A 25,655-nucleotide genomic window follows, 5' to 3' on the forward strand; every position below is an offset into this window, starting at 1 on the left:
TGTTTTCCACTAAAGGGCACAAACTGGAACTAAGAACTATCGGACAATGAAGATGTGTGAGAACACAAATACACAAGGGGACGAAAAAATATTATCTTTGATCTTCATAATATGCATGCAGGTTGTTGCACCAATTAGGTGCCCTTTGAATAGTGTAATGTTACATTTTTTATTTCACATAATTTGAACATTGTCATATAGAGCACATGTTTAACTTCATTAAAAAACAGTTTTCCATCTCAAGAGGTTAAATAAAAAATGACCGTAAAGGTGTTGATGAATGAATCTTAGATCCGCCATAAATCCCCGTGACAGGGGGGATGGAAGTTTCTTGTGTGAACAGGGAGGGGAAATTGAATACAAGCTTCACAAAAAAAAATTAATTGTGAAAACATTTCTAGCCTATCTATGGGTAACAGGGTTGCCATGTTATGTTTGACCCGCTCAGTTTTTCGCCACAAAATACCTGAAAATTGTCAGAAAGAGTAGAATCAGCTCACCTGCATTTACAATATGATTTTACTATTAGATGTTCAATGTTTCTTTTGAAAAATGTATTTAAAAAGGCATAGTTTCACTTTATAAGAATTTGAGTTCAGTTCAAGTAAAGGGGCTGATCTTAAAATGAAGGGACAGGTTATTACCCTTAAAATGAATCACTAATCAGATTAAATAAACATGAATCTTTAGAAATTACTTTGTCAAAGCATCAAAATAAGTAGGGCTTCACAATGATGGTGAAAACTTGGAGAAATGTTGGGGTTAAGAGGGTTCAAATCTTTCTACACTCTTAGAAAAAAAGGGTTCCAAAAGGTTCTTTGGCTGTTCCATAGGAGAACCGTTCTTGATTCCAGGTAGAACCCTTTTGGGTTCCAATGTAGAACCCTCTGTGGAAATGGGACAGCCAATGAACCCTTTTAGGTTCTAGATAGCACTTTGTTTCTAAGAGTGTAGAAGACACAGGGGATGCAGAGACGGACATATACATTTTTCATATGGTCAATATTAAAAGGGAACTAATTTTATATGAAATGTCATATGTGCACAATTTCTACTTAAATATGGAAGGGACTCAAAAGGCACTAATTTCATGGAACGACCCATCCACTGAATTTTCAAATCATGCTATTTTTTTTTTTTTTTTACATATATAGTTAAAATGTTGTGTATTTTTACTTTTTAAATATATCCCACCCCATAGGAATGTTAAACCTGAGAGCTTTTGACACAACTGATGGTGAATTCTAGGAAGAGCCAAGTAGAGCTGATGTACTGGGTACAAAACATATTTCATCTCTTAAATAGTATCCTGAAAACAAGAGGTTATTTATGACCATGGCTAAGGAACACCAGAGCAGTTATATTACCCACACACATGTACACGTCTCCCCTGCATCCTACATCATTCAGATTCCTCAGCAGCACATGGAATTCCCCCCTCTGCCACTTCCCCCTCGCAGCACAGGAAACAGGAAGGAGAGGGACTGCCAGGGAGGAAGTGGTCACCGCCCGACTCCTGTCATCTCACAGACAACAACATTGCTGAAGGTCGAGCGAGGCTCTCATAAATAAACCTTACCCCTGCAGAGGAATCTCTTACTCTCTCCCTGTCTTTCTCGCTCCTTCCCTAACCAGCATGCTTTGATCTCAAGAAGTCCAAGGCCCATACATTCACATCATCCTTAGCTTCTGGTCCTATCTGGCAGTTGCCCCCAGTCGGAGGCGTCCCAGCGTCCCAGACCGACCTTCCCTCCCCCTTCCTCGCTCCAGTTCTATTCCCATCCTGTTTTGGATGTTTTGGCCCTCCTAGGGCCTCTAGGAGCCTCCAAGGGAGACTTTCTCATTTTATAAGAGAAAAGGAATGCTGGGAAAGAGATGTGATATTTTCAGTCGTTTCCAAAACATTGGTGAATAATGCCAACCTTCAATCAGCAAGTTTCTTTAATAGTCGAGTCTGGTTCGGAGACAAGAGTTCAAGGGTCATCATGCTCTGAATAGGCAAATACAAACAGCTGTACACACTGGGGGTCAAGGATTTGGGGCTGTGTGTGTCTGTGTGTGTGTGTGTGTGTGTGGACATGCATGCACCTACTTGTGGGTGTGGGTGCTTATGTGCGTGTGTGTGTATGTGTGTATATACAGGCAAAGCCAGAGAGCCAGACAGAAATGGACCACAACGGAGCCCTTATCTCCCTCAGTTAGCATTGTTCCTCCAGGACAATGAGGGACATACCAGTCCTCCCCTCCCCTACCCCTGACCTCCTCCATGGGCCTGATCCTCTCTCTGTCCCGTACAGTTGGGATCAACGCCCCAGACAATGCTTTTTCCACCAGATTGGACCTCTATGCGCTAAACACAAACTTTCCCAGGCCCCTGGCTTAATAGAATGCACTGCAGCGGGATTTCGGCTGTAAAAACAGTGATTGGTGTGATGGTCAGGCTCTACGCACCCTGGCCCTCCTTTCTTTCCCCCAGCCCATCCCTAAATCCATACCCTTGGTTCCCCCGAGCCTCACGTTCGCAGCCCAAACCAGCGAAAGAACCGCAGTGTCAGCGGAGGAGGGGGGAGACTAGCTTCAACCGTCATCATCATCAGTGAAGCATGCTGCTCAAACCAGATATCAGCAGCGTGCCAGGACCGACCAGACACCAGCAGTGTGCCAGGACCGACCAGACACTAGCAGTGTGCCAGGACCGACCAGACACTAGCAGTGTGCCAGGACCGACCAGACACTAGCAGTGTGCCAGGACCGACCAGACACTAGCAGTGTGCCAGGACCGACCAGACACCAGCAGTGTGCCAGGACCGACCAGACACCAGCAGTGTGCCAGGACAGACCAGACACCAGCAGTGTGCCAGGACAGACCAGACACCAGCAGCGTGCCAGGACCGACCAGACACCAGCAGCGTGCCAGGACTGTGTATATAGTGCACTACTTTTGCGCCGAACCATATAAAGGGAATTTGGTACTATTTGGGACTCAGCCTTATGCAATTGGCATCGATATACCAAGACCCTAGACCAGGGGTTCTTAAACTTTTTCAACCTGGGATCCAAATTAGAAATTCTGTGTTTTCCTGGGACACAAGCTTAGGAAAAAATGCAACTATACGGAAATATCGGTACATTTCATTGCCTTTATGCCTAAAGAAAAATGCAATATAGACAAAAACAAATAACAATGAAATACCCATAAATATCTTTTCATGTTTATTTTTTCCCATTAAAAACACTCTTACATACCTGTCTAGGTTGGAACTGTTGCTGTTAAAATACAATAAATCATTTAATTCTTAACTGGAATAAACAGATTGATCACACCACACAAATAAAAGCACACACACACACACACACACAGGCTTTTTGATTGTGCAACCCTAAGTAACAGTACAGATAAAACATTCAGGCCTACTGTACATCTTACTGTAGAAATGATTGTTGATAGAAAGTCTAGGTTGGAACTGTTGCTGTTTTAATACACCTTTTTTTTATTCTAAACTGGAATAAAAACTGATTGATCACACCACACAGATGTAGACCAGAAAACACACACATACACACAGTCCTAATGAGAGGTGTGTGGCTGGTTGAAGTATACAACAAGCATGTATGTGGTGCCAAACTGGATCCGAGCAGGAGACTGCTTCCTGCTGCAGATAAGCAACCCATAACTGTGAGTGTTTGCCTCAAAAAGCATCTTGCTTCAATCAGTTTATTCCAGTTCAGAATAAAAATTATTACTTGTATTTTAACAGCAACAGTTCCAACCTAGACTTGTTTTTAACAATAATTTCTACAGTAAAATGTACAGTAGGCCTGATCATTTTTCATCTTCATCTGTACTTAGCTTGCTTTGGCTAACGTTAGATATTAGCTGTGTATCGTTACAAGGCCAGGGGATTGTTTGAGTTTCTCTTTCACATCTACTACTATGAGAGATAGTACTCCCTTATTTCTGCATATCATCCATCACCTGTTATAAAATGACAACAATGTCTTCTAGTTGACTTACTTTCGAAGCAGTTTCCTGAAGCGTTCTGCCCTGTTCTGAAAGAACTCCCTGGGTTTACCGTCATGTTGTGTCTGGATGTTTGGTTAGGACGTGTCGTTTTATTAATTTGTTCGTTTTGAGAGACTCATTACTAAGCACTTCCCCACACAAAACACATTGTGGGCGCTCCTCGTTATTTCTCAAAGTTTGTATTGAAGAGACAAAAAGTAATCACTGTATTTGCGTTTCATGACGATTGAGCTCAGTCAGAATTTGTGGCTAGCATGAGTCCATTTCATGATGGCGAGTGGGAATAACAAGGCAGTGCCTTGAACGACAGCGCTGCAGCGTGTGGGTCGTGGAGTGATCATCAACAAAACTTCAGAAAAAAGATCCGGTAAACCGCGAAGCACACCGGCATCTCCCTCTACCTTTGCCTCTGCCACTCGCGCAGCAGCCAAACTGAGCAGAGAGCGCACTGAACCGAGAGCGCAGTTGCACTTGGTCAAATCAATTTCAGTAATTAATGAAATAATTATACATTTACGTCGCGACCCATGACCCACCATTAACAATTAATGACAAAGTGAAAACATGTTTTTTGAATCTTTTCAAATGTATTGAAAATAATTTACACAAGTACTCACATCCCTCAGTCAATACATGTTAGAATTGGTAAGTCACTAAGAGCTTTGTACACCTCGATTGTACAATATTCGCAAGTTATTATTTAAAAAAATCTTCAAGCTCTGTCAAATCATTACTAGATAGCCATTTGCAGGTCTTTCCATAGATTTTCAAGCCGATTTAAGTTTAAACTGTAACCAGGCCACTTAGGAACATACAAGCTCCTGTATTCAAACCACTGACCTTCTGGGTTACTGGCCCAATGCTCTAACCGCTAGGCTACCTGCTGCCTTTACAAGGGGAAGGTGTGTTCATAAACCTTATCATTCCTAATCCTAGTCACACATGTTTTCATGTCTAGAATAGACAGCCCAGTCAGACAGTACTCAACGAATACCTGATGACTCAGAGTAGACTAAACAATAGAGTATTTGGCCGGGACGGTGTGTTGGGGGTTGGGATTTAGAGAGGGACGAGGTGTTGGGGGTTGGGAGAGAGAGGGATGGGGTGTTGGGGTTGAGGGTTGGGAGTCAGAGGGATGGGGTGTTGGAGGTTGAGGGTTGGGAGTCAGAGGGATGGGGTGTTGGAGGTTGAGGGTTGGGAGAGAGAGGGATGGGGTGTTGGGAGTTAGAGAGGGATGAAGTGTTGGGTGTTGGGTGTCAGAGAGGGAAGGAGTGTTGGGGGTTGGGAGTCAGAGAGAGATGGGGGGTTGGGAGTCAGAGAGGGAAGGAGTGTTGGGGGTTGGGAGTCAGAGAGGGAAGGGGGTTAGCGGTTGGGAGTCAGAGGGGTTGGGAGTCAGCGATGGGGGCGAGGCCGCAGGATCTGGGAAGAGGGAAAAGTGATGAATGAAGATGGAGAGAACACTGTCTGTGAGGAAGTGGGTGCCCCTCATAGAAATTGCCCTTTGGCACATATCTAAGATCAGCTTACCCTCCCCAAAACCTACCCTCACATATATTGACCTCTAAACATCTAAACTGACCCTTCATCATCGTCTAGGGACAACTTCATTCTCCTTCTAGGGAGACAGAAGATTTGGAGTGGGGGTGAGGAAATATAAGGATTGGGGGTGGGGATGGTGAGCCAGAATAATTGGGGTGGGGAAATAGGGCAGGAGAGGGGTGGGTAGCTAGGCAATCCAGGTGTGTAGTGTCTGCCAGCCTACATTTTTGTGGTCTCCGCGGTCTGTCTGCGTTACAGAGGACTGAAGCCAAGGTGTGTCTCAGAGACTCAGAGCGACCGACAGAGAGGGAATCTCTTACTCACACTGAACACAACACACCTGTGGTAGTATGCAGGTCTGGGAATGTCGACGGGTTGATGTTTTTTTATTTGATCATTTGGTATATGTAAACAAATACTAGACTTAGATATTGATAATCTAACATTTTTTAAATATAATAAAATATGAATGCATAGATTTATTCCAGAATTTAGAAAGGTTAACACTGAATCCATGAGATCAAAAGTAATACGTTCATTTTCCTATAAGTGCTGCCTCTACCATACTGTACAATGGATAAAAGCTCTAGCAGATGGGAGATGATTGACAGCCTTACCCTGTGATTCTGACGGAGTGTGTGTTGTGTTTGCGGTAGTGTGGTGGTTTGGTGAAGCTGACGTCTGTGTGTTTGTAGATTCCACTCTTATAGACGAAGAAGTCCTCATGGACCTCCAGGATGGCTGCAGGATACACAGGGGGAAAAAACACTATCAATGGACTGGATACACAAGAAGAAAAACACATTTTCGATGGACTGGATACACAAGAAGAAAAACACATTATCGATGGACTGGATACACAAGAAGAAAAACACATTATCAATGGACTGGATACACAAGAAGAAAAACACATTATCGATGGACTGGATACACAAGAAGAAAAACACATTTTCGATGGACTGGATACACAAGAAGAAAAACACATTATCGATGGACTGGATGCACAAGATGAAAAACACATTATCAATGGACTGGATACACAAGAAGAAAAACACATTATCAATGGACTGGATACACAAGATGAAAAACACATTATCGATGGACTGGATACACAAGAAGAAAAACACATTATCAATGGACTGGATACACAAGAAGAAAAACACATTATCAATGGACTGGATACACAAGAATAAAAACACATTATCAATGGACTGGATACACAAGAATAAAAACACATTATCAATGGACTGGATACACAAGAATAAAAACAGATTATAGATTAACTTGACACACAGATACACACACTTTTTACAGCCAAACCAAACCAATCTATAGCTTTGCAGGTGGTTATAAAAGGACCAACCAAAGGCAGTATGCCAATGCCTCAATATTGTTGAAAAACATAGATAGAATCAACTTGACCATTAATCCTAGTCAGGTAGGGCCTAATTCAGACTTGAGATAAGGAGACTCAACATGTACTTAAGTAAAACATGTTAAGTCTACTTATATCAAGTCTGAATAGGGCCCATAAAGCATAGCTGTAGTTTGAAGGTAACCAATTTAGACTCCAACTTTGTACATCAGGCATATAGTTTCTATGCTTGACTGATAGCAAAGAGAGTTCAGCCATATAAGTTCCTTCTTGCACTAAACTGAAATTAATACACCACTAGGAAAAAACAAACTCAAAAGCTAATTCAATTTCCTAATTTCTTTACTTTTTCCGAGCACGGTTTCCCATTTCCCCCTGAGAAGAAAACATCCAAAAATCAGAGTGCAGCTGTGGTGTTGTGCCACTTTGAACCGGTGCATTATAAACTCTGAACTCCCTGTGACTTTCTCATTAGTAATCCACCTGGGATAAACAATCTGGAACGCTCACTGAGTCATTTCCACATTTGGAAGGACTACCTGTTCTTACTGGGCTACCGTTCTCTTTGTCTCCTACGGACAAACAAGGACACACACTGCTCTCTGGCAAAGGTAACGACAGAAATTCAGGGGAGAAGAAAAGAGGAAAACGTGACAAAAGGCCAATGTTTCAGTCCTGCTGTTTGGAACAATACAACAAGGCTGGCACAGGCTCACAGACTATCTCTGCACAACCACACGTACACACACAAATATGTTTTATTTGATTTAATCTTTATTTATAAAGGTTTTTCTCATTGAGATGAAACAAAACAACTTACATACACAATATTGAACAAAACTATAAACACACATACAGTACAACAATGACATATTACGTAAAGAAACACAAATGTCATAACTAAAAACAGCTGTCCTAAAGGCAATTATACTGTTCTATGATATTTACATCAACCAAGTGTAAAAAAATCCACCAACGTGACTAGATCATACAATTTAAAATGTTCAGGAGAGAATTCCAGGACCACGGCGCTGAGTAACTAAAACTCTTTCTACCATGACCTGTTTTAATTCTTGGTACTGTTAAAAGCAAATGAGAATGGGACCGTAAATTATATTTATTTACTGACCTGATTAAAAAAGAACAGAGATAGTGGCATTTTACCCAATAGGGCCTTATAAATCAGTGTATACCAGTGTTTAAGCCTATGCAAGGTCAATGACAACCAGCAAACGGTGCTGTAGAGATCACAACCTGAGGGCCACATGATATACTGAATCAAGTGCTCTCGGGGTGGTGGTTGAGGCCTGCATATATATAACATCACTAAAATCTAAAGCCGCCAGTAATGTACATCGTACCAGCTCCTTCCTGGCCTCCAGAGAAAAACAAGACTTATGCCGATAGTAAAAACCTATTCTCAGCTTGAGCTCTCCATATGAACAGTGAAGCTCAGCTTGTCATCCACCCACACTCCCAAATATTTGTACACTTTGACTTGCTCTATAGTATGTCCATCCAATATAGCAATGAAAAGATTAGTAACATGCCTGGCATTTGAAAATACCATGCGCTTTGTTTTACCTGAATTCAGAACCAGGTAACCGACACATTGGTGCGGCTGGCTTCCGGGTTGGAGGCGCGCTGTGTTAAGAAGCAGTGCGGCTGGTTGGGTTGTGTATCGGAGGACGCATGACTTTCAACCTTCGTCTCTCCCGAGCCCGTACGGGAGTTGTAGCGATGAGACAAGATAGCAGCTACTACAACAATTGGATACCACGAAATTGGGGAGAAAAAGGGGTAAAAAAAAAATACTAAATAAAAAAAAGATAAACTACTACCACTTGAATAAAGAACAGCATCATCTGCATTAAAATGAACATCCGCTGTTTTAATATGATCCCCAATGTTGTTGATATACAAAATGAACAACAGTGGGCCCAAAATAAAACCTTGCGGAACACCTGAGCACAACTCTATGGACTCAGATTTACAACCATCTGCTATTACCCATTGTGTACGATTTGAAAGGTAATTTATAAACCAATCTAGAGCATGACCAACAATTCCACAACATTTTAACCTTTGCACTAACACAGCATGGTCCACGTCAAATGCCTTCGACAAATCAATAAAGACAGACGCACAATGTAACTTCTTGTCAAGAGCCCAGTGGATGTCATTTAAAACCTTCAATGTTGCTGAAACAGTGCTGTGGCCAGACCTAAAACCTGATTGCATTCCATTTAAGATGTTGTTTCTTGGAGGTAGGCCTTCAGCTGCCTACTAACAAAGGACTCCAGTACCTTAGACAGTACAGACAATTTTGATATGGGTCGATAGTTGTCAAGTAGCGAAGGATCTCCACTTTCCAGGAGAGGCAGTACAAAAGCAGATTTCCATAACTTCAGGGAGCTCCTAAACGTCAAGTGTGAGGTAAAAAAAAACATGTTAAGAGGGCCTTCCGGGTGCGCAGTGGTTAAGGGCGCTGTACTGCAGTGCCAGCTGTGCCACCAGAGACTTGCGCCCAGGCTCTGTCGTAACCGGCCGCGACCGGGAGGTCCGTGGGGCGACGCACAATTGGCCTAGCGTCGTCCGGGTTAGGGAGGGTTTGGCCGGTAGGGAAATGCTTGTCTCATCGCACACCAGCGACTCCTGTGGTTGGCCGGGCACAGTGCGCGCTAACCAAGGTTGCCAGGTGCACGGTGTTTCCTCCGACACATTGGTGCGGCTGGCTTCCGGGTTGGATGGCACTGTGTTAAGAAGCAGTGCGGCTTGGTTGGGTTGTGTATCGGAGGACGCATGACTTTCAACCTTCGTCTCTCCCGAGCCCGTACGGGAGTTGTAGCGACGAGACAAGATAGTAGCTACTAAACAATTGGATACCACGAAATTGGGGAAAAAAAACAAAAAAAAAACATGTTAAGGGGGAGCAATGATGTCTGCAGCTAGGTGTAGGAGGCGGAGGTCTAGATCATCAGGATTTCCTTTCTATCAATTTCTTTCAGGGCTTTTATACCTTTAACCTTTTCAAATAAAATGCCTGCATCTAGAAAATTATGATTTAAGGCTTTCAGAATAGAGGTTCTCTCAGCTACAATCTGTGTGTCTACCAACAATTGTTTGTGTATCTTTTTTGCACTCCAAAGCTTTCAATAGCCAAAATTTGGAGGGATCATTTAAATCATTTAAATGATCCAAAGTAGATTTAAGGTATTGGTCTGCTTTCAGTAAAACTCAGCAAAAAAAGTAACATCCCTTTTTCATCCCGCATTATCTTTGAAATACATCCTCAGGCAATTAAGGGCACACAAATTTAGGACACTAAAGAGGCCTTTCTACTGACTCTGAAAAACACCAAAAGAAAGATGCCCAGGGTCCCTGCTCATCTGCGTGAATGTGCTTTAGGCATGCTGTAAGGAGGCATGAGGACTTCAAATGTGGCCAGGGCAATAAATTGCAATGTCCGTACTGTGAGATGCCTAAGACAGCGCTACAGGGAGACAGAACGGACAGCTGATCGTCCTCGCAGTGGCAGACCACGTGTAACAACACCTGCACAGGATTGGTACATCCAAATATCACACTTGCGGGACAGGTACAGGATGGCAACAACAACTGCCCGAGTTACAGTAGGAATGCACAATCCCTCCATCAGTGCTTAGACTGTCCTCAATGAGAGCTTGTAGGCCTGTTGTAAGGCAGATCATCACCAGACCCCACCGGCAAGAACGTCACCAATGGGCACAAACCCACCGTCGCTGGACGAGACAGGACGGGCAAAAAGGGCTCTTCACTGACGAGTCGTGGTTTTGTCTCACCAGAGGTGATGGTCGGATTTGTGTTTATCGTCGAAGGAATGAGCCTTACACCGAGGCCTGTACTTTGGAGGTGGAGGGATCGATTTGGAGGTGGAGGGTCCGTCATGGTCTGGGGGGTGTGTCACAGCATCATCGGACTGAGCTTGTTGTCATTGCAGACAGTCTCAATGCTGTGCGTTACAGGGAAGACACCCTCCTCCCTCATGTGGTACTCTTTCTGCAGGCTCATCCTGACATGACCCTCCAGCATGACAATGCCACCAGCCATACTGCTCGTTCTGTGCGTGATTTCCTGCAAGACAGGAATGTCAGTGTTCTGCCATGGCCAGCGAAGAGCCCAGATCTCAATCCCATTGAGCACGTCTGGGACCTGTTGGATCGGAGTCTGTGGGCTAGGGCCATTCCCCCCAGAAATGTCTGGGAACTTGCAGGTGCCTTGGTGGAAGAGTGGGGTAACATCTCACAGCAAGAACCGGCAAATCTGGTGCAGTCCATGAGGAGGAGATGAAAATCGTTTAGAAGACAACTAGAAGCCCGTGTTTAGAAGACAACGTGAAGCCCATGTTTAGAAGACAACGTGAAGCCCGTGTTATGAAGACAACGTGAAGCCCGTGTTATGAAGACAACGTGAAGCCCGTGTTATGAAGACAACGTGAAGCCCGTGTTTAGAAGACAACGTGAAGCCTGTGTTTAGAAGACAAATGTGACACCCGTGTTATGAAGACAACTTGAAGCCTGTGTTTAGAAGACAACGTGAAGCCCGTGATATGAAGACAACGTGAAGCCCGTGTTATGAAGACAACGTGAAGCCTGTGTTTAGAAGACAACGTGAAGCCCGTGTTATGAAGACAACGTGAAGCCCGTGTTATGAAGACAACGTGAAGCCCGTGTTATGAAGACAACTTGAAGCCTGTGTTTAGAAGACAACGTGAAGCCTGTGTTTAGAACGGCTTTGCATTCTAGAAAGGGAGAGGTAGTTCAGATTTATTTAGTTTTTTAATACTATCCCTTACATAAGAGCAGATACTTGCTGATACTTGCTGACGCTAACCATTCATTAACCTTTCTTTAGCCAGGTGTTTTCCAGGTGACACATTTTTTTATTTAAAAATATTTACCTGTTTTTTCCCCAATTTCATGGTATCCAATTGTTTTTAGTAGCTACTATCTTTTTTCTTTTTTTTTTACCCCTTTTTCTCCCCAATTTCGTGGTATCCAATTGCAGTGAGTAGCAACTCCCGTACGGGCTCGGGAGAGACGAAGGTTGAATGTCATGCGTCCTCTGATACACAACCCAACCAGCCGTACTGCTTCTTAACACAGCGCGCATCCAACCTGCATCCAACCTGGAGCGACCACAGCGCGCATCCAACCTGGAAGCCAGCCAATGTGTCAGAGGCTACACCGTGCACCTGGCAACCTTGGTTAGCGCGCACTGCGCCCGGCCCGCCACAGGAGTCGCTGGTGCGCGATGAGACAAGGAGATCCCTACCGACCAATCCCTCCCTAACCCGGATGACGCTAGGCCAATTGTGCGTCGCCCCACGGACCTCCCGGTCGCGGCCGGTTACGACAGAGCCTGGGTGCGAACCCAGGTACTCTGATGGCACAGCTGGCGCTGCAGTACAGCGCCCTTAACCACTGCGCCACCCGGGAGGCCCCAGTAGCTACTATCTTGTCTAATCGCTACAACTGCCGTACGGGCTCGGGAGATACGAAGGTTGAAAGTCTCCGATACAAAACCCAACCAAGCCGCACTGCTTCTTAACACAGCGCGCATCCAACCCGGGAGCCAGCCGCACCAATGTGTCGGAGGAAACACCGTGCACCTGGCAACCTTGGTTAGCGCGCACTGCGCCCGGCCCGCCACAGGAGTCGCTGGTGCGCAATGAGACAAGGATTTCCCTCCCGGCCAACCCCTCCCTAACCCTTAAGACGCTAGGCCAATTGTGCGTCGCCCCACGGACCTCCCGGTCGTGGCCGTTTACGACAGAGCCTGTCGTAAAGTCCTCAACTGGCAGCTACATTAAATACTACCCTCAAAACACCAGTCACAAAGTCAACAGTAAAGAGGTGACTCCGGGATGTTGGCCTTTGCTAGTTGAACTACATGTAGTTCACTACTCCCCAACACTGACCACAGTGCAATACTAAATATAATACATTTAATATATATATATATCATACTATATATAATATTATAACCTGGGTGGTTTGAGACCTGAATGCTGACTGGCTGACACCTGTGGGATATGGTGGCAGTGGTTAGAGCGTTGGACTAGTAACCGAAAGGTTGAAAGTTCGAATCCCCGAGCTGACAAGGTTCAAATCTGTTCTGCCCCTGAACAGGCAGTTAACCCACTGTTCCTAGGCCGTCATTGAAAATAAGAATTTGTTCTTAACTGACTTGCCTAGTTAAATAAAGGTAAAAAAAATTATAATAATATCAGACTGTATACCACAGGTATGACAAAACATTGCTTTGTACTGTGCTAATTAAGTTGGTAGACAATTTATAATAGCAATTAAGGCACCTCTGGGTTTGTGGTATATGGCCAATATGCCAAAGCGAAGGGCTCCGCGTTGCGTTGTGCATAAGAACAGCCCTTAGCCGTGGTTTAATGACCATACCTCCTCTGGCATTATTGCTTAATTTAATTACACTATATTATAAAAACAAACACATCCTGTATCCAACCTAATAATAGCCTGACTCCGATCCTCTGCCTAATCACTGACAAAGGATCTCTCATACCCAATCCTGCTCTTTAAGCAAAACCCAAGGCTTTGTTGCCCTTCTGAATTCATTCCTAAAACCAAGAGATTGCTCTGAACGCTACAGCAAACACACATGGTTCCAGTAGCTCATTCTTTTATAGCTGCTAATGGCAATAACACACCTACACACACCTACACACACACACACACACACACACACACCTTCTAAATCATCCTACCTTGCACTGGGCCGTTATCCATAATCTCCTTCATGATCTCCTTCTCCTGTGAAGAAACAAAATGTATAGAACTGTGATTAGATGAAAGGAAAAAGATGGACAGAACTGTGATTAGATGAAAGGAAAGAGATGGACAGAACTGTGATTAGATGAAAGGAAAGAGATGGACAGAACTGTGATTAGATGAAAGGAAAGAGATGGACAGAACTGTGATTAGATGAAAGGAAAGAGATGGACAGAACTGTGATTAGATGAAAGGAAAGAGATGGACAGAACTGTGATTAGATGAAAGGAAAGAGATGGACAGAACTGTGATTAGATGAAAGGAAAGAGATGGACAGAACTGTGATTAGATGAAAGGAAAGAGATGGACAGAACTGTGATTAGATGAAAGGAAAGAGATGGACAGATATGTAATTAAATAAAAGGACAGAGAAAGTGGAGGGGATAGCAACATAAATTGTTTGACCATGTAGAACAGCTCCACATCTCTAGATGCATAGCTTGGTGACTTGAGAGGTCTGTACAACCCTGTGTGGATGAACCAGTGAGAGCTGGTCAAACTTTTAGCTTTTTGCCATTCTCAGTGCAGGTGGTCCATAAAGCCCTGAAATCCTTAGATCAGAGAAAGCCTGCAGGTCCTGATCTTTTGGATCCCTGCTTTCTAAATCTGGCAGCTGATTTCATAGCTAAACCACTTACATCTCTGTTCAATCTAACCCTGGAATGTAATGAAATTCCAAAGATCTGGAAATCAGCATTCGTCCTGCCACTTTTAAAAGGGGGAGATCCAACTCTTTTAAATAATTACAGGCCAATCTCAAAACTGTCACCCCTGGTGAAAATACTTGAAACCCTTGAAAGTGAACAGCTAAAATAGTTTTTATTTACTAACTATATTTTATCAATGTACCAATCGGGCTTCAGGAAGAAGCATAGCACAATTACAGCAGACATGAAGGTTGTAAATTATATCACTGAAGCCATTGACAGAAGACAGCACTGTGTCTCACTTTTTATTGATCTCTCTAAGGCTTTTGATACAGTTGATCATGCTATACTAAGGCAGAGATTGTTGAGTGTAGGTCTTTCGGAGCATGCAGTTGCATGGTTGGCTAACTATCTGTCTGATAGAACTCAGTGCACTCAATTTGATGGGCTTATGTCTGTTAAATTGTCTGTCTTGAATGGTGTGCCCCAAGGCTCTGTACTTGGTCCTCTCTTATTCACTATTTATGTAAATGATTTAGACAAAAATGTCCAAAATGCACAACTTCATTTTTATGCTGATTATACTGTTATTTACTGTTGTGCCTCGTCTCTTACAAAAGCTTTCCAGAACATGCAAACTGCTATTTATACTATTCAACATACCTTGTGTCAATTGAAGCTTATCCTCAATACTGACAAAACTAAACTAATGGTGTTTTCTAATGCAAGAAATAGACCTCTGAACCGTTCACCTATTATTACCTGTCAGGGCAAGGGGATTGAGGTTGTAACCTCATATGAATATCTTGGAATTTTAATTGATGATGGCCTTGAAGCTGAAATTGGGATTTTATTTTAGGAATAAGGCCTGTTTGTCTTTTGAAGCCAGAAGGAGGCTAGTATCAGCTACATTTATGCCTTTACTATACTATGGGGATATTTTATATATGAATGCTTCCACTCAGTGTTTGAGATTAATTGACACTCTTTACCATGGCAATTTGAGATTTATTTTAAACTGCAAAACCCTTACGCACCACTGCACTTTGTATACCAGTGTTGGCTGGCCTTCTCTCGTCACTCGTAGGCTCAGTCACTGGTATACTTTTATTTACAAAGCCATTTTGAGTTTACTACCTTTTTATTTGTGCATTTCTATTGTTCAGAAATGTGGTGGGTACTCTCTTCGTTCACTGGACTTTATCCTGCTAACTGTTCCAAATGTCCAAACTGAATTTGGTAAAAGGGCTTTTATGTACTCTGCGCCATCGTCTTGGAACGCCTTACAAAATACTTTTAAACTGGAGGAACCTGTCCCGATTGGTGTTTTTAAATCACTGATGAAGGATTTTGAGGCTGATTCCCTGACCTGTCAATGTTTTTAATTTGCTGTTTTATACTCTTGTATATTCAATGGTTTTTACTATATTACTTGTAGTTTTTCATGTTGTCTGTCTGTATTTTTTTTGTAATGACTTGGTGCTGCCTAACTTGGCCAGGGCGCTCTTGAAAAAGAGATTTTAATCTCATTGAGCCCTTCCTGGTTAAATAAAGGTTAAATAAAAAACTAAAAAAGAGGAAGATAAACATGCTGTAATGATTTCCAACATTAAGCATCATTTAGAATGCTTGATAATAAGAGGTAATAAAGCCTACGCTGTAACTCGGTGGGTATACTTTGATTAGGATATGAAACAAGTGGATGCATGTGGATTCTGTTACTGCTCATGGCCTCTGGAAATATGGCCTCTGGCGGAGTCCCAAATGGCCCCCTAAATAGGGCACTAGTTTGACTAGGGCTCTGGTCAAAAGTAGTGTACTTTGTAGAGAATAGGGTGCCATTTGGGACACCGCCTTAATGTAATAGCTACAGGCTTTCCAGTTGATCTACTGTAGCTTACTTCAGAGAAGGAGTTATAACATTCTCTACTGTTACCCCTTCTTGTGTCTTAGATCAGGGTTTCCCAAACTCGGTCCTGGGACCCCCCCCCCTTGGTACATGTTTAGTTTCTTCCCTAGCTCTAGACAGCTGATTCAAATAATCAAAGCTTGATGACTAGTTGGTCATTTGAATCAGTAGTGTAGTGCTAGGACAAAAACCAAAACATGCACCCGGGGGGGGGCAGAACCAAACCCTAGCTGTGTTCAAATACTCATACTAACTGTACTATTTGTGATGTGAATTGAGTATATAGTATGCTTATTGGTCATAGTATGGATATAGTTAGTATACCAAAAGTTCCCGGATTACGTACTAAATTCGTCAAAATTCGATGTATGCAAGCAGTGGACAATATTCCCGTGCTTTTAGGGCACATAATGCAATTCTTCAGAAAATGGGCGTGGCTTCATAACCTTTCAGATTTGATGAAAATTGCGGAAAATATGCAGCCAAAGTCCGACGAGAGCGGATACAAATTCATTGCTTTAACTAATTATGACAAATGTTAAGAAAATGTTGAAAAATGTAGTAAAGTAATGCCTTTTCAAATAAGTTACACGTTATGTTGGCTAAAAGTTTGTTAGCTACGCTATCCTTGCCTTGATGACAGCTTTGCACAGACAGCCTATTCCCTCTCAGGAGACTGAAAAAATACTGCCTTGCAAGTTCAATGTATTAGTACCGCATAGCATTACAGCATAGCATTACAGCAGTATGTACCGGTATGTTAGCTAGTTACCTCACGTTAGTTGGCTACTAATACATTGAACTTGCAAGGCAGTATTTTTTCAGTCTCCTGAGAGGGAATAGGCTGTCTGTGCAAAGCTGTCATCAAGGCAAAGGGTGCCTACTTTGACGAATCTCAAATATAAAATATATTTAGATTTGTTTAACACTTTTTTGGTTACTACATGATTCCATATGTGTTATTTCACAGTGTTGATCTCTTCACTATTATTCTACAATGTAGAAAATAGTCAAAATAAAGAAAAACTTTTGACTGGGACTGTATGTCAGGCTGGGATTCACCATGTCAAAAGGTTTTTCCCCAGGTGCACGAACAATGAGGATATTTACTGCGACTTGGATGAGAACCTATGGCCAAATGCTCAAGACCGGTTTGATGCAAACTAGTGCCAGCTAAACGTTATGTTTCTTTAATTTCTTTCATTTGATTACATTGTGAAAGATGTCTTCAGTTATCACACCTTTGATCACACATAGGATAGAAATTATGGACATTTTATGATCAGTACATTTTAATGGGGGTAGTACAAGTGTATTGCCTAATGTGAAAACAGTGTAATGTACTGTAATTGTCAGTACTGTAGCATACTACATTTTAATGAGGGTAGTGCCAGTGTATTGCCTAATGTGAAAACAGTGTAATGTACTGTAATTGTCAGTACTGTAGCATACTACATTTTAAAACATGTATCGAAAAATGTTTGCTATTGGATTGACTGGTTGTTAAAATTAGTCAATTGAGAGCACATCATTATGTTGGGTTTTGGTGATTAAATCAATGTACTCATTATATTTCACAGCAAAGTTATATTTTGGATCAATGATTGTGTGGTGAAAAATGTCTACAAACAAAATTAATGCACAATGAAAGGTTTTGAATGTAAGACTGGCTGCGTTACAATTGTTACCAGTTTGGAGTTTTGTACTAAGAGTTTTTAAAATGCACCACCTACTTGGGAAAATAGTACCAAAGTGATAAAAAACGGTATGTGTGTGTGTGTGTGTGTGTGTGTGTGTGTGTGTGTGTACATACATTTGATGAGAGCCTGTAGGGAGGTGTAGACTGGTAGATGTCATTGTGGTAGGTGTGTGTGCTGGGGCAGCGTGCAGTAGCCTGTCTCTTCCCTCTGCCCACAGAGCGACTCTGCATCATACAACGGCCCACCTCTGCTGGTGTCTGCTGGGGAGCAGAGAACGGGTAGCACTCCTCTGTCACCACACTGACAGAAAGACAGAAAGATAGAGAGAGATGGAGAGTAGAGAGAGATGGAGAGTAGAGAGAGAGAGTGTAAAGAGAATCATCAATTCACAACTAAAGAACCAAAAATTCACTCTTCATTTGATAATTTAAAAAGCTCCTAATATTGTGCCTGGTGTTGCAATAAAATATGTCCTACCCTATGCGCCTCATGTACCACCAGGCTCCGTCGATACGGCCTCCAGCACAGCCCCCTTGGTTGCGTGTATCACAGGAAATTAAGTTCTGGGGCGACAGTTGAGGGGTCATGTGACCCATCGACTGGATGGAGATTCGATCAGATGCCACCGCTTAGCGAGGGAAATAGAGATGGAGGGAAAGAGACATGGAGAGATAGGGGGAAAGAGAGAGAGTGAACTTCTGGGAAATGTTCTAAGAGATGTTAAAGAAATGATAAGGGGACGTTCTGGTATGTAAATGATTAGGGGACGTTCTGGTATGTAAATGATAAGGGGACGTTCTGGTATGTAAATGATTAGGGGACGTTCTGGTATGTAAATGATAAGGGGACGTTCTGGTATGTAAATGATTAGGGGACGTTCTGGTATGTAAATGATAAGGGGACGTTCTGGTATGTAAATGTTTAGGGGACGTTCTGGTATGTAAATGATTAGGGGACGTTCTGGTATGTAAATGATTAGGGGACGTTCTGGTATGTAAATGATTAGGGGACGTTCTGGTACGTAAATGATTAGGGGACGTTCTGGTATTAAATGGTAAGGGGACGTTCTGGTATGTAAATGATTAGGGGACGTTCTGGTATGTAAATGATAAGGGGACGTTCTGGTATGTAAATGATTAGGGGACGTTCTGGTATGTAAATGATAAGGGGACGTTCTGGTATGTAAATGATTAGGGGACGTTCTGGTATGTAAATGATAAGGGGACGTTCTGGTATGTAAATGATTAGGGGACGTTCTGGTATGTAAATGATTAGGGGACGTTCTGGTATGTAAATGATTAGGGGACGTTCTGGTATGTAAATGATTAGGGGACGTTCTGGTACGTAAATGATTAGGGGACGTTCTGGTACTTAAATGGTAAGGGGACGTTCTGGTATGTAAATGATTAGGGGACGTTCTGGTATGTAAATGATAAGGGGACGTTCTGGTATGTAAATGATTAGGGGACGTTCTGGTATGTAAATGATTAGGGGACGTTCTGGTATGTAAATGATAAGGGGACGTTCTGGTATGTAAATGATTAGGGGACGTTCTGGTATGTAAATGATTAGGGGACGTTCTGGTATGTAAATGATTAGGGGATATTCTGGTACTTAAATGATTAGGGGACGTTCTGGTACTTAAATGATAAGGGGACGTTCTGGTACTTAAATGATTAGGGGACGTTCTGGTACTTAAATGATTAGGGGACGTTCTGGTACTTAAATAATTAGGGGACGTTCTGGTACTTAAATGGTAAGGGGACGTTCTGGTACGTAAATGATTAGGGGACGTTCTGGTACTTAAATGGTAAGGGGACGTTCTGGTATGTAAATGATTAGGGGACGTTCTGGTATGTAAATGATAAGGGGACGTTCTGGTATGTAAATGATTAGGGGACGTTCTGGTATGTAAATGATTAGGGGACGTTCTGGTATGTAAATGATAAGGGGACGTTCTGGTATGTAAATGATTAGGGGACGTTCTGGTATGTAAATGATTAGGGGACATTCTGGTACTTAAATGATTAGGGGTCGTTCTGGTACTTAAATGATAAGGGGACGTTCTGGTACTTAAATGATTAGGGGACGTTCTGGTACTTAAATAATTAGGGGACGTTCTGGTACTTAAATGATTAGGGGACGTTCTGGTACTTAAATGATTAGGGGACGTTCTGGTACTTAAATGATTAGGGGACGTTCTGGTACTTAAATGATTAGGGGACGTTCTGGTATGTAAATGATTAGGGGACGTTCTGGTACTTAAATGATTAGGGGACGTTCTGGTACTTAAATAATAAGGGGACGTTCTGGTACTTAAATAATAAGGGGACGTTCTGGTATGTAAAATGGTAAGGGGACGTTCTGGTATGTAAAATGGTAAGGGGACGTTCTGGTACTTAAATGATTAGGGGACGTTCTGGTACTTAAATGATTAGGGGACGTTCTGGTACTTAAATGTAAAATGTAAAATATTTTGAATGAAAATGATTTTTAACAAAATGCCAGTACTTTATAAAAATACCTGTATTTTACCAGTATTCTGCCAGTATTTTACTACCATGTAGTGTCTCACCTGCAGTGGAGAAGGCCCAGGAGGCAGCGCAGTTGCCCTGGTCCAGAGGTTCGTGGATCTTTCCAGGCCACTTCTCTGCTGCGTTGAAGTACTGAGGCAGACGGTCATTCTGAGGGTCCATATTCAGCTGAGCAGGGGGATAGAGAGAAGGAGGAAAACAGGAATTCACTACTGTACAATTTCAATCCTGTTTTAATGTACTTGACCACCTTGATATTTTATTTGGAAGTAAAATACAATTTCCTAATACTCCCAAAAACCAAAGCAAGAGACTGATAAACCAACAGCAAGAGGAGACTGACAAACCAACAGCAAGAGGAGACTGACAAACCAACAGCAAGAGACTGACAAACCAACAGCAAGAGGAGACTGACAAACCAACAGCAAGAGGAGACTGACAAACCAACAGCAACAAGTTCCTAATGATACTTTTGTACGGAACGTGCAACGTTGATTATTTATCCACAATAGAACATTCATGAATGTAATAGAGTGAGATGGCCTAATCAGAGTGTCTGTTAAGTTATTCTATTATAGAGGACTTACTCACAGACAATTCGTACCATTTGGCCTAATGAGTTAGAATGGAAACAGAAACTTTGATCTGTCTCCAGACCATAGAACTGATTGAACTGACTGAGGGAAACTACACTAACAAACAGCCTCAGTGTAACATAGAACATAGAACTGATTGAACTGACTGAGGGAAGCTACACTAACAAACAACCTCAGTGTAACAAAGAACATAGAACTGATTGAACTGACCGAGGGAAGCTAACAAACCAAACTGACAAACCAACAGCAAGAGACTGACAAACCAACAGCAAGAGGAGACTGACAAACCAACAGCAAGAGGAGACTGACAAACCAACAGCAAGACGAGACTGACAAACAAACAGCAAGACGAGACTGACAAACCAACAGCAAGAGGAGACTGACAAACCAACAGCAAGAGACTGACAAACCAACAGCAAGACGAGACTGACAAACCAACAGCAAGAGGAGACTGACAAACCAACAGCAAGAGACTGACAAACCAAATGACAAACCAACAGCAAGAGACTGACAAACCAACAGCAAGACGAGACTGACAAACCAACAGCAAGACGAGACTGACAAACCAACAGCAAGAGACTGACAAACCAACAGCAAGACGAGACTGACAAACCAACAGCAAGAGACTGACAAACCAACTGACAAACCAACAGCAAGAGACTGACAAACCAACAGCAAGACGAGACTGACAAACCAACAGCAAGACGAGACTGACAAACCAACAGCAAGAGACTGACAAACCAACAGCAAGAGGAGACTGACAAACCAACAGCAAGAGACTGACAAACCAACAGCAAGACGAGACTGACAAACCAACAGCAAGAGGAGACTGACAAACCAACAGCAAGAGGAGACTGACAAACCAACAGCAAGAGACTGACAAACCAACAGCAAGACGAGACTGACAAACCAACAGCAAGACGAGACTGACAAACCAACAGCAAGAGACTGACAAACCAACAGCAAGAGACTGACAAACCAACAGCAAGAGACTGACAAACCAACTGACAAACCAACAGCAAGAGACTGACAAACCAACAGCAAGACGAGACTGACAAACCAACAGCAAGACGAGACTGACAAACCAACAGCAAGACGAGACTGACAAACCAACAGCAAGAGACTGACAAACCAACAGCAAGACGAGACTGACAAACCAACAGCAAGAGACTGACAAACCAACTGCAAGAGGAGACTGACAAACCAACAGCAAGAGACTGACAAACCAACAGCAAGAGACTGACAAACCAACAGCAAGACGAGACTGACAAACCAACAGCAAGAGGAGACTGACAAACCAACAGCAAGAGGAGACTGACACACCAACAGCAAGAGACTGACAAACCAACAGCAAGACGAGACTGACAAACCAACAGCAAGAGGAGACTGACAAACCAACAGCAAGAGGAGACTGACACACCAACAGCAAGAGACTGACAAACCAACAGCAAGACGAGACTGACAAACCAACAGCAAGACGAGACTGACAAACCAACAGCAAGAGGAGACTGACAAACCAACAGCAAGAGGAGACTGACAAACCAAAGCAAGAGACTGATAAACCAACAGCAAGAGGAGACTGACAAACCAACAGCAAGAGGAGACTGACAAACCAACAGCAAGAGACTGACAAACCAACAGCAAGAGGAGACTGACAAACCAACAGCAAGAGGAGACTGACAAACCAACAGCAAGACGAGACTGACAAACCAACAGCAAGAGGAGACTGACAAACCAACAGCAAGAGGAGACTGACAAACCAAAGCAAGAGACTGATAAACCAACAGCAAGAGGAGACTGACAAACCAACAGCAAGAGGAGACTGACAAACCAACAGCAAGAGACTGACAAACCAACAGCAAGAGGAGACTGACAAACCAACAGCAAGAGGAGACTGACAAACCAACAGCAAGAGACTGACAAACCAACAGCAAGAGGAGACTGACAAACCAACAGCAAGAGGAGACTGACAAACCAACAGCAACAAGTTCCTAATAATACTTTTGTACGGAACGTGCAACGTTGATTATTTATCCACAATAGAACATTCATGAATGTAATAGAGTGAGATGGCCTAATCAGAGTGTCTGTTAAGTTATTCTATTATAGAGGACTTACTCACAGACAATTTGTACCATTTGGCCTAATGAGTTAGAATGGAAACAGAAACTTTGATCTGTCTCCAGACCATAGAACTAATTGAACTGACTGAGGGAAACTACACTAACAAACAGCCTCAGTGTAACATAGAACATAGAACTGATTGAACTGACTGAGGGAAGCTACACTAACAAACAGCCTCAGTGTAACAAAGAACATAGAACTGATTGAACTGACTGAGGGAAGCTAACAAACCAAACTGACAAACCAACAGCAAGAGACTGACAAACCAACAGCAAGAGGAGACTGACAAACCAACAGCAAGAGGAGACTGACAAACCAACAGCAAGACGAGACTGACAAACCAACAGCAAGACGAGACTGACAAACCAACAGCAAGAGGAGACTGACAAACCAACAGCAAGAGACTGACAAACCAACAGCAAGACGAGACTGACAAACCAACAGCAAGACGAGACTGACAAACCAACAGCAAGACGAGACTGACAAAGACATTGAAAGCGGGGAAGGAAAAATATCTGCTCTCACTGGAAATAATATGCAACTATGTGATTAATCTAAACGCCCTTAAATGGACTCATTGGAGACGCCTCCAACTCCAGAATTAAATCACTATGATAATACCTCAGACAAATACCTGGTATAGCAAGCTTATCATAATGCTTATCACATTAAGTCATGAAGGGGAATTTCTATGCTGCCTCACATATTCCTCACCAGTCCAAGAGGTTCTGCTGTATGTGTCACGAGTCATCTAACTAAAAGGGTTGCATCCCAAATGGAACCCTATTTCCTACATAGTGCACTACTTTTCACCAGAGCACTACAGTGTATAGGGAATATGGTGTAATTTGGGACGTAGACAGGCCAGGTCTGGAGGTGGGAGGCATGCTTAACACTGCCGTTGTGTAGCATTAGCATGTAACTCTATCTTTGTTTAGACAGAGCACAGCGGCTGATACGTCCTCCTCACATTCCTCTCCGCTAATATCTATGTGTGTGTGTGGCTCCAACCCCCTAGGATTTAGGAGTGGAGTGGGAGTGAGTTAGGGAGTTAGGAGTGGGCCTATCCATTACCCAGTATGACTGTTAGACGTGTGGGGACTGAGCTGGGAGACAGACAACAGACAGAGAGATCTATGAATAAGCTCTCCTGCTTAGATCTGGCTCCTGGTACAGGTAGGGGCATGTTGGGCTGGGGGAGTGGGGGATTGGAGAGAAGCAATTTGAAGGGAGGAGGAGTGGGGGAGTTACGTCTGGAGGATGTAGGGGGAGAGGTGGGGATGGTGGCTGGGAAGGGTAGGGGGGAGAGAGGAAGGCCAGTCAGTTGTGTTGTCTGAAATGGAGATGGCTCCACCCCATCCTCCCCTCTCTTCCACACCATCCACCCCATCCTTCCCTCCACCCCTATCCTATCCCTTCGACTCCCCCTCCACCTCTATCCTCTACCCCTATCCTATCCCCCATCCTCTCTCTCCTAAACCTGTCTCTGATGGGCTCTTACATAATCTGTCTGGTTAGATGTAAACAAAGCTAAAGATGGCACATAGCAGAGAGTAGGCTTCCAAGATCCAGACAGACAAAGAATTATCAACAGACCAATAACAGGCTTCACCTGGTAGCCATAGCTGGTAATGACACAGGCCAGGCCAGCAGAATCTTTACATAAAATGTTATAAAATAGTGTGCCATTCGAGATGTATCCCATGAATCACCAAGCCCAACCCTTTTCCTACCCAGCAGACAGGTCTTCTCACCTGCATCTCGTTCATGCTCATGATAGTCCTGGAGGGCCTCTGTGTCCCCAGGCGATACCTCAGGCCCTCGTCCAATGACATGCCAAAGAACTGGCTGTAGTTTGCTGCCCGCCAGCTAGGGACGCAGAGGAGAGGAAAGTCCAAACAGTGAGTGTGAGAAACGTGTGTGTGTGTGCATTAAGGCAGCCACATAGTTCACGTAAACGGCGCCAACGGAGTGTTGCAGTGTCCTTTTACGTATTACGTACAAGAACGCCCCGTGAAATTGGGAACGCGACGTGTAGTTCCTTGCGCAGACTTGATAGGCAGTATTGAGGCAGTGGTGAACGGGTCAGCTGTTTGTTAAAGTGAAAATCTGAGGCCCACACCCAACACTAACCCGCTAATATAGAAAATGCACAGTAGCCTACAGTCAGACAGCGGAATGATTTTTTTGAGAGGCTGTTTGTTAGTCAACTTGTCTATAATTAGACCCATGCAACTTCTCTTCTGTCATTATACAGTATCCTACCCTAGAAGACCGAAATAAATCCTTGCTCACTAGAATAATGTAATAAATTGATCGAATGAATGCTTCAATCTAGTTGACATTGGCAAAGTTTTCTCTGTCA

At 43.1% G+C, this 25,655-nt stretch overlaps 1 protein-coding gene across 2 annotated transcripts in view; it reads right to left on the reverse strand.

The window, feature by feature from the left end:
• LOC110487989 (tubulointerstitial nephritis antigen-like) overlaps positions 1–25,655 on the reverse strand; it is a 63,758-nt gene that overhangs the window by 5,664 nt on the left and 32,439 nt on the right. For both annotated transcript variants that reach the window (XM_036971734.2, XM_036971735.2), the window contains exons 5-10: positions 25,045–25,159; positions 20,612–20,738; positions 18,514–18,664; positions 18,150–18,336; positions 13,717–13,762; positions 6,181–6,304 (exon numbers count right to left, since the gene is read on the reverse strand). In XM_036971734.2, coding sequence (XP_036827629.1) covers positions 6,181–6,304; positions 13,717–13,762; positions 18,150–18,336; positions 18,514–18,664; positions 20,612–20,738; positions 25,045–25,159 — 750 coding nt within the window. The remainder of the gene's footprint in view (positions 1–6,180; positions 6,305–13,716; positions 13,763–18,149; positions 18,337–18,513; positions 18,665–20,611; positions 20,739–25,044; positions 25,160–25,655) is intronic.

Source organism: Oncorhynchus mykiss, chromosome 30, assembly GCF_057628025.1.
Source record: "Oncorhynchus mykiss isolate SJ-2025 chromosome 30, ASM5762802v1, whole genome shotgun sequence".
NCBI lineage: Eukaryota > Metazoa > Chordata > Actinopteri > Salmoniformes > Salmonidae > Oncorhynchus > Oncorhynchus mykiss.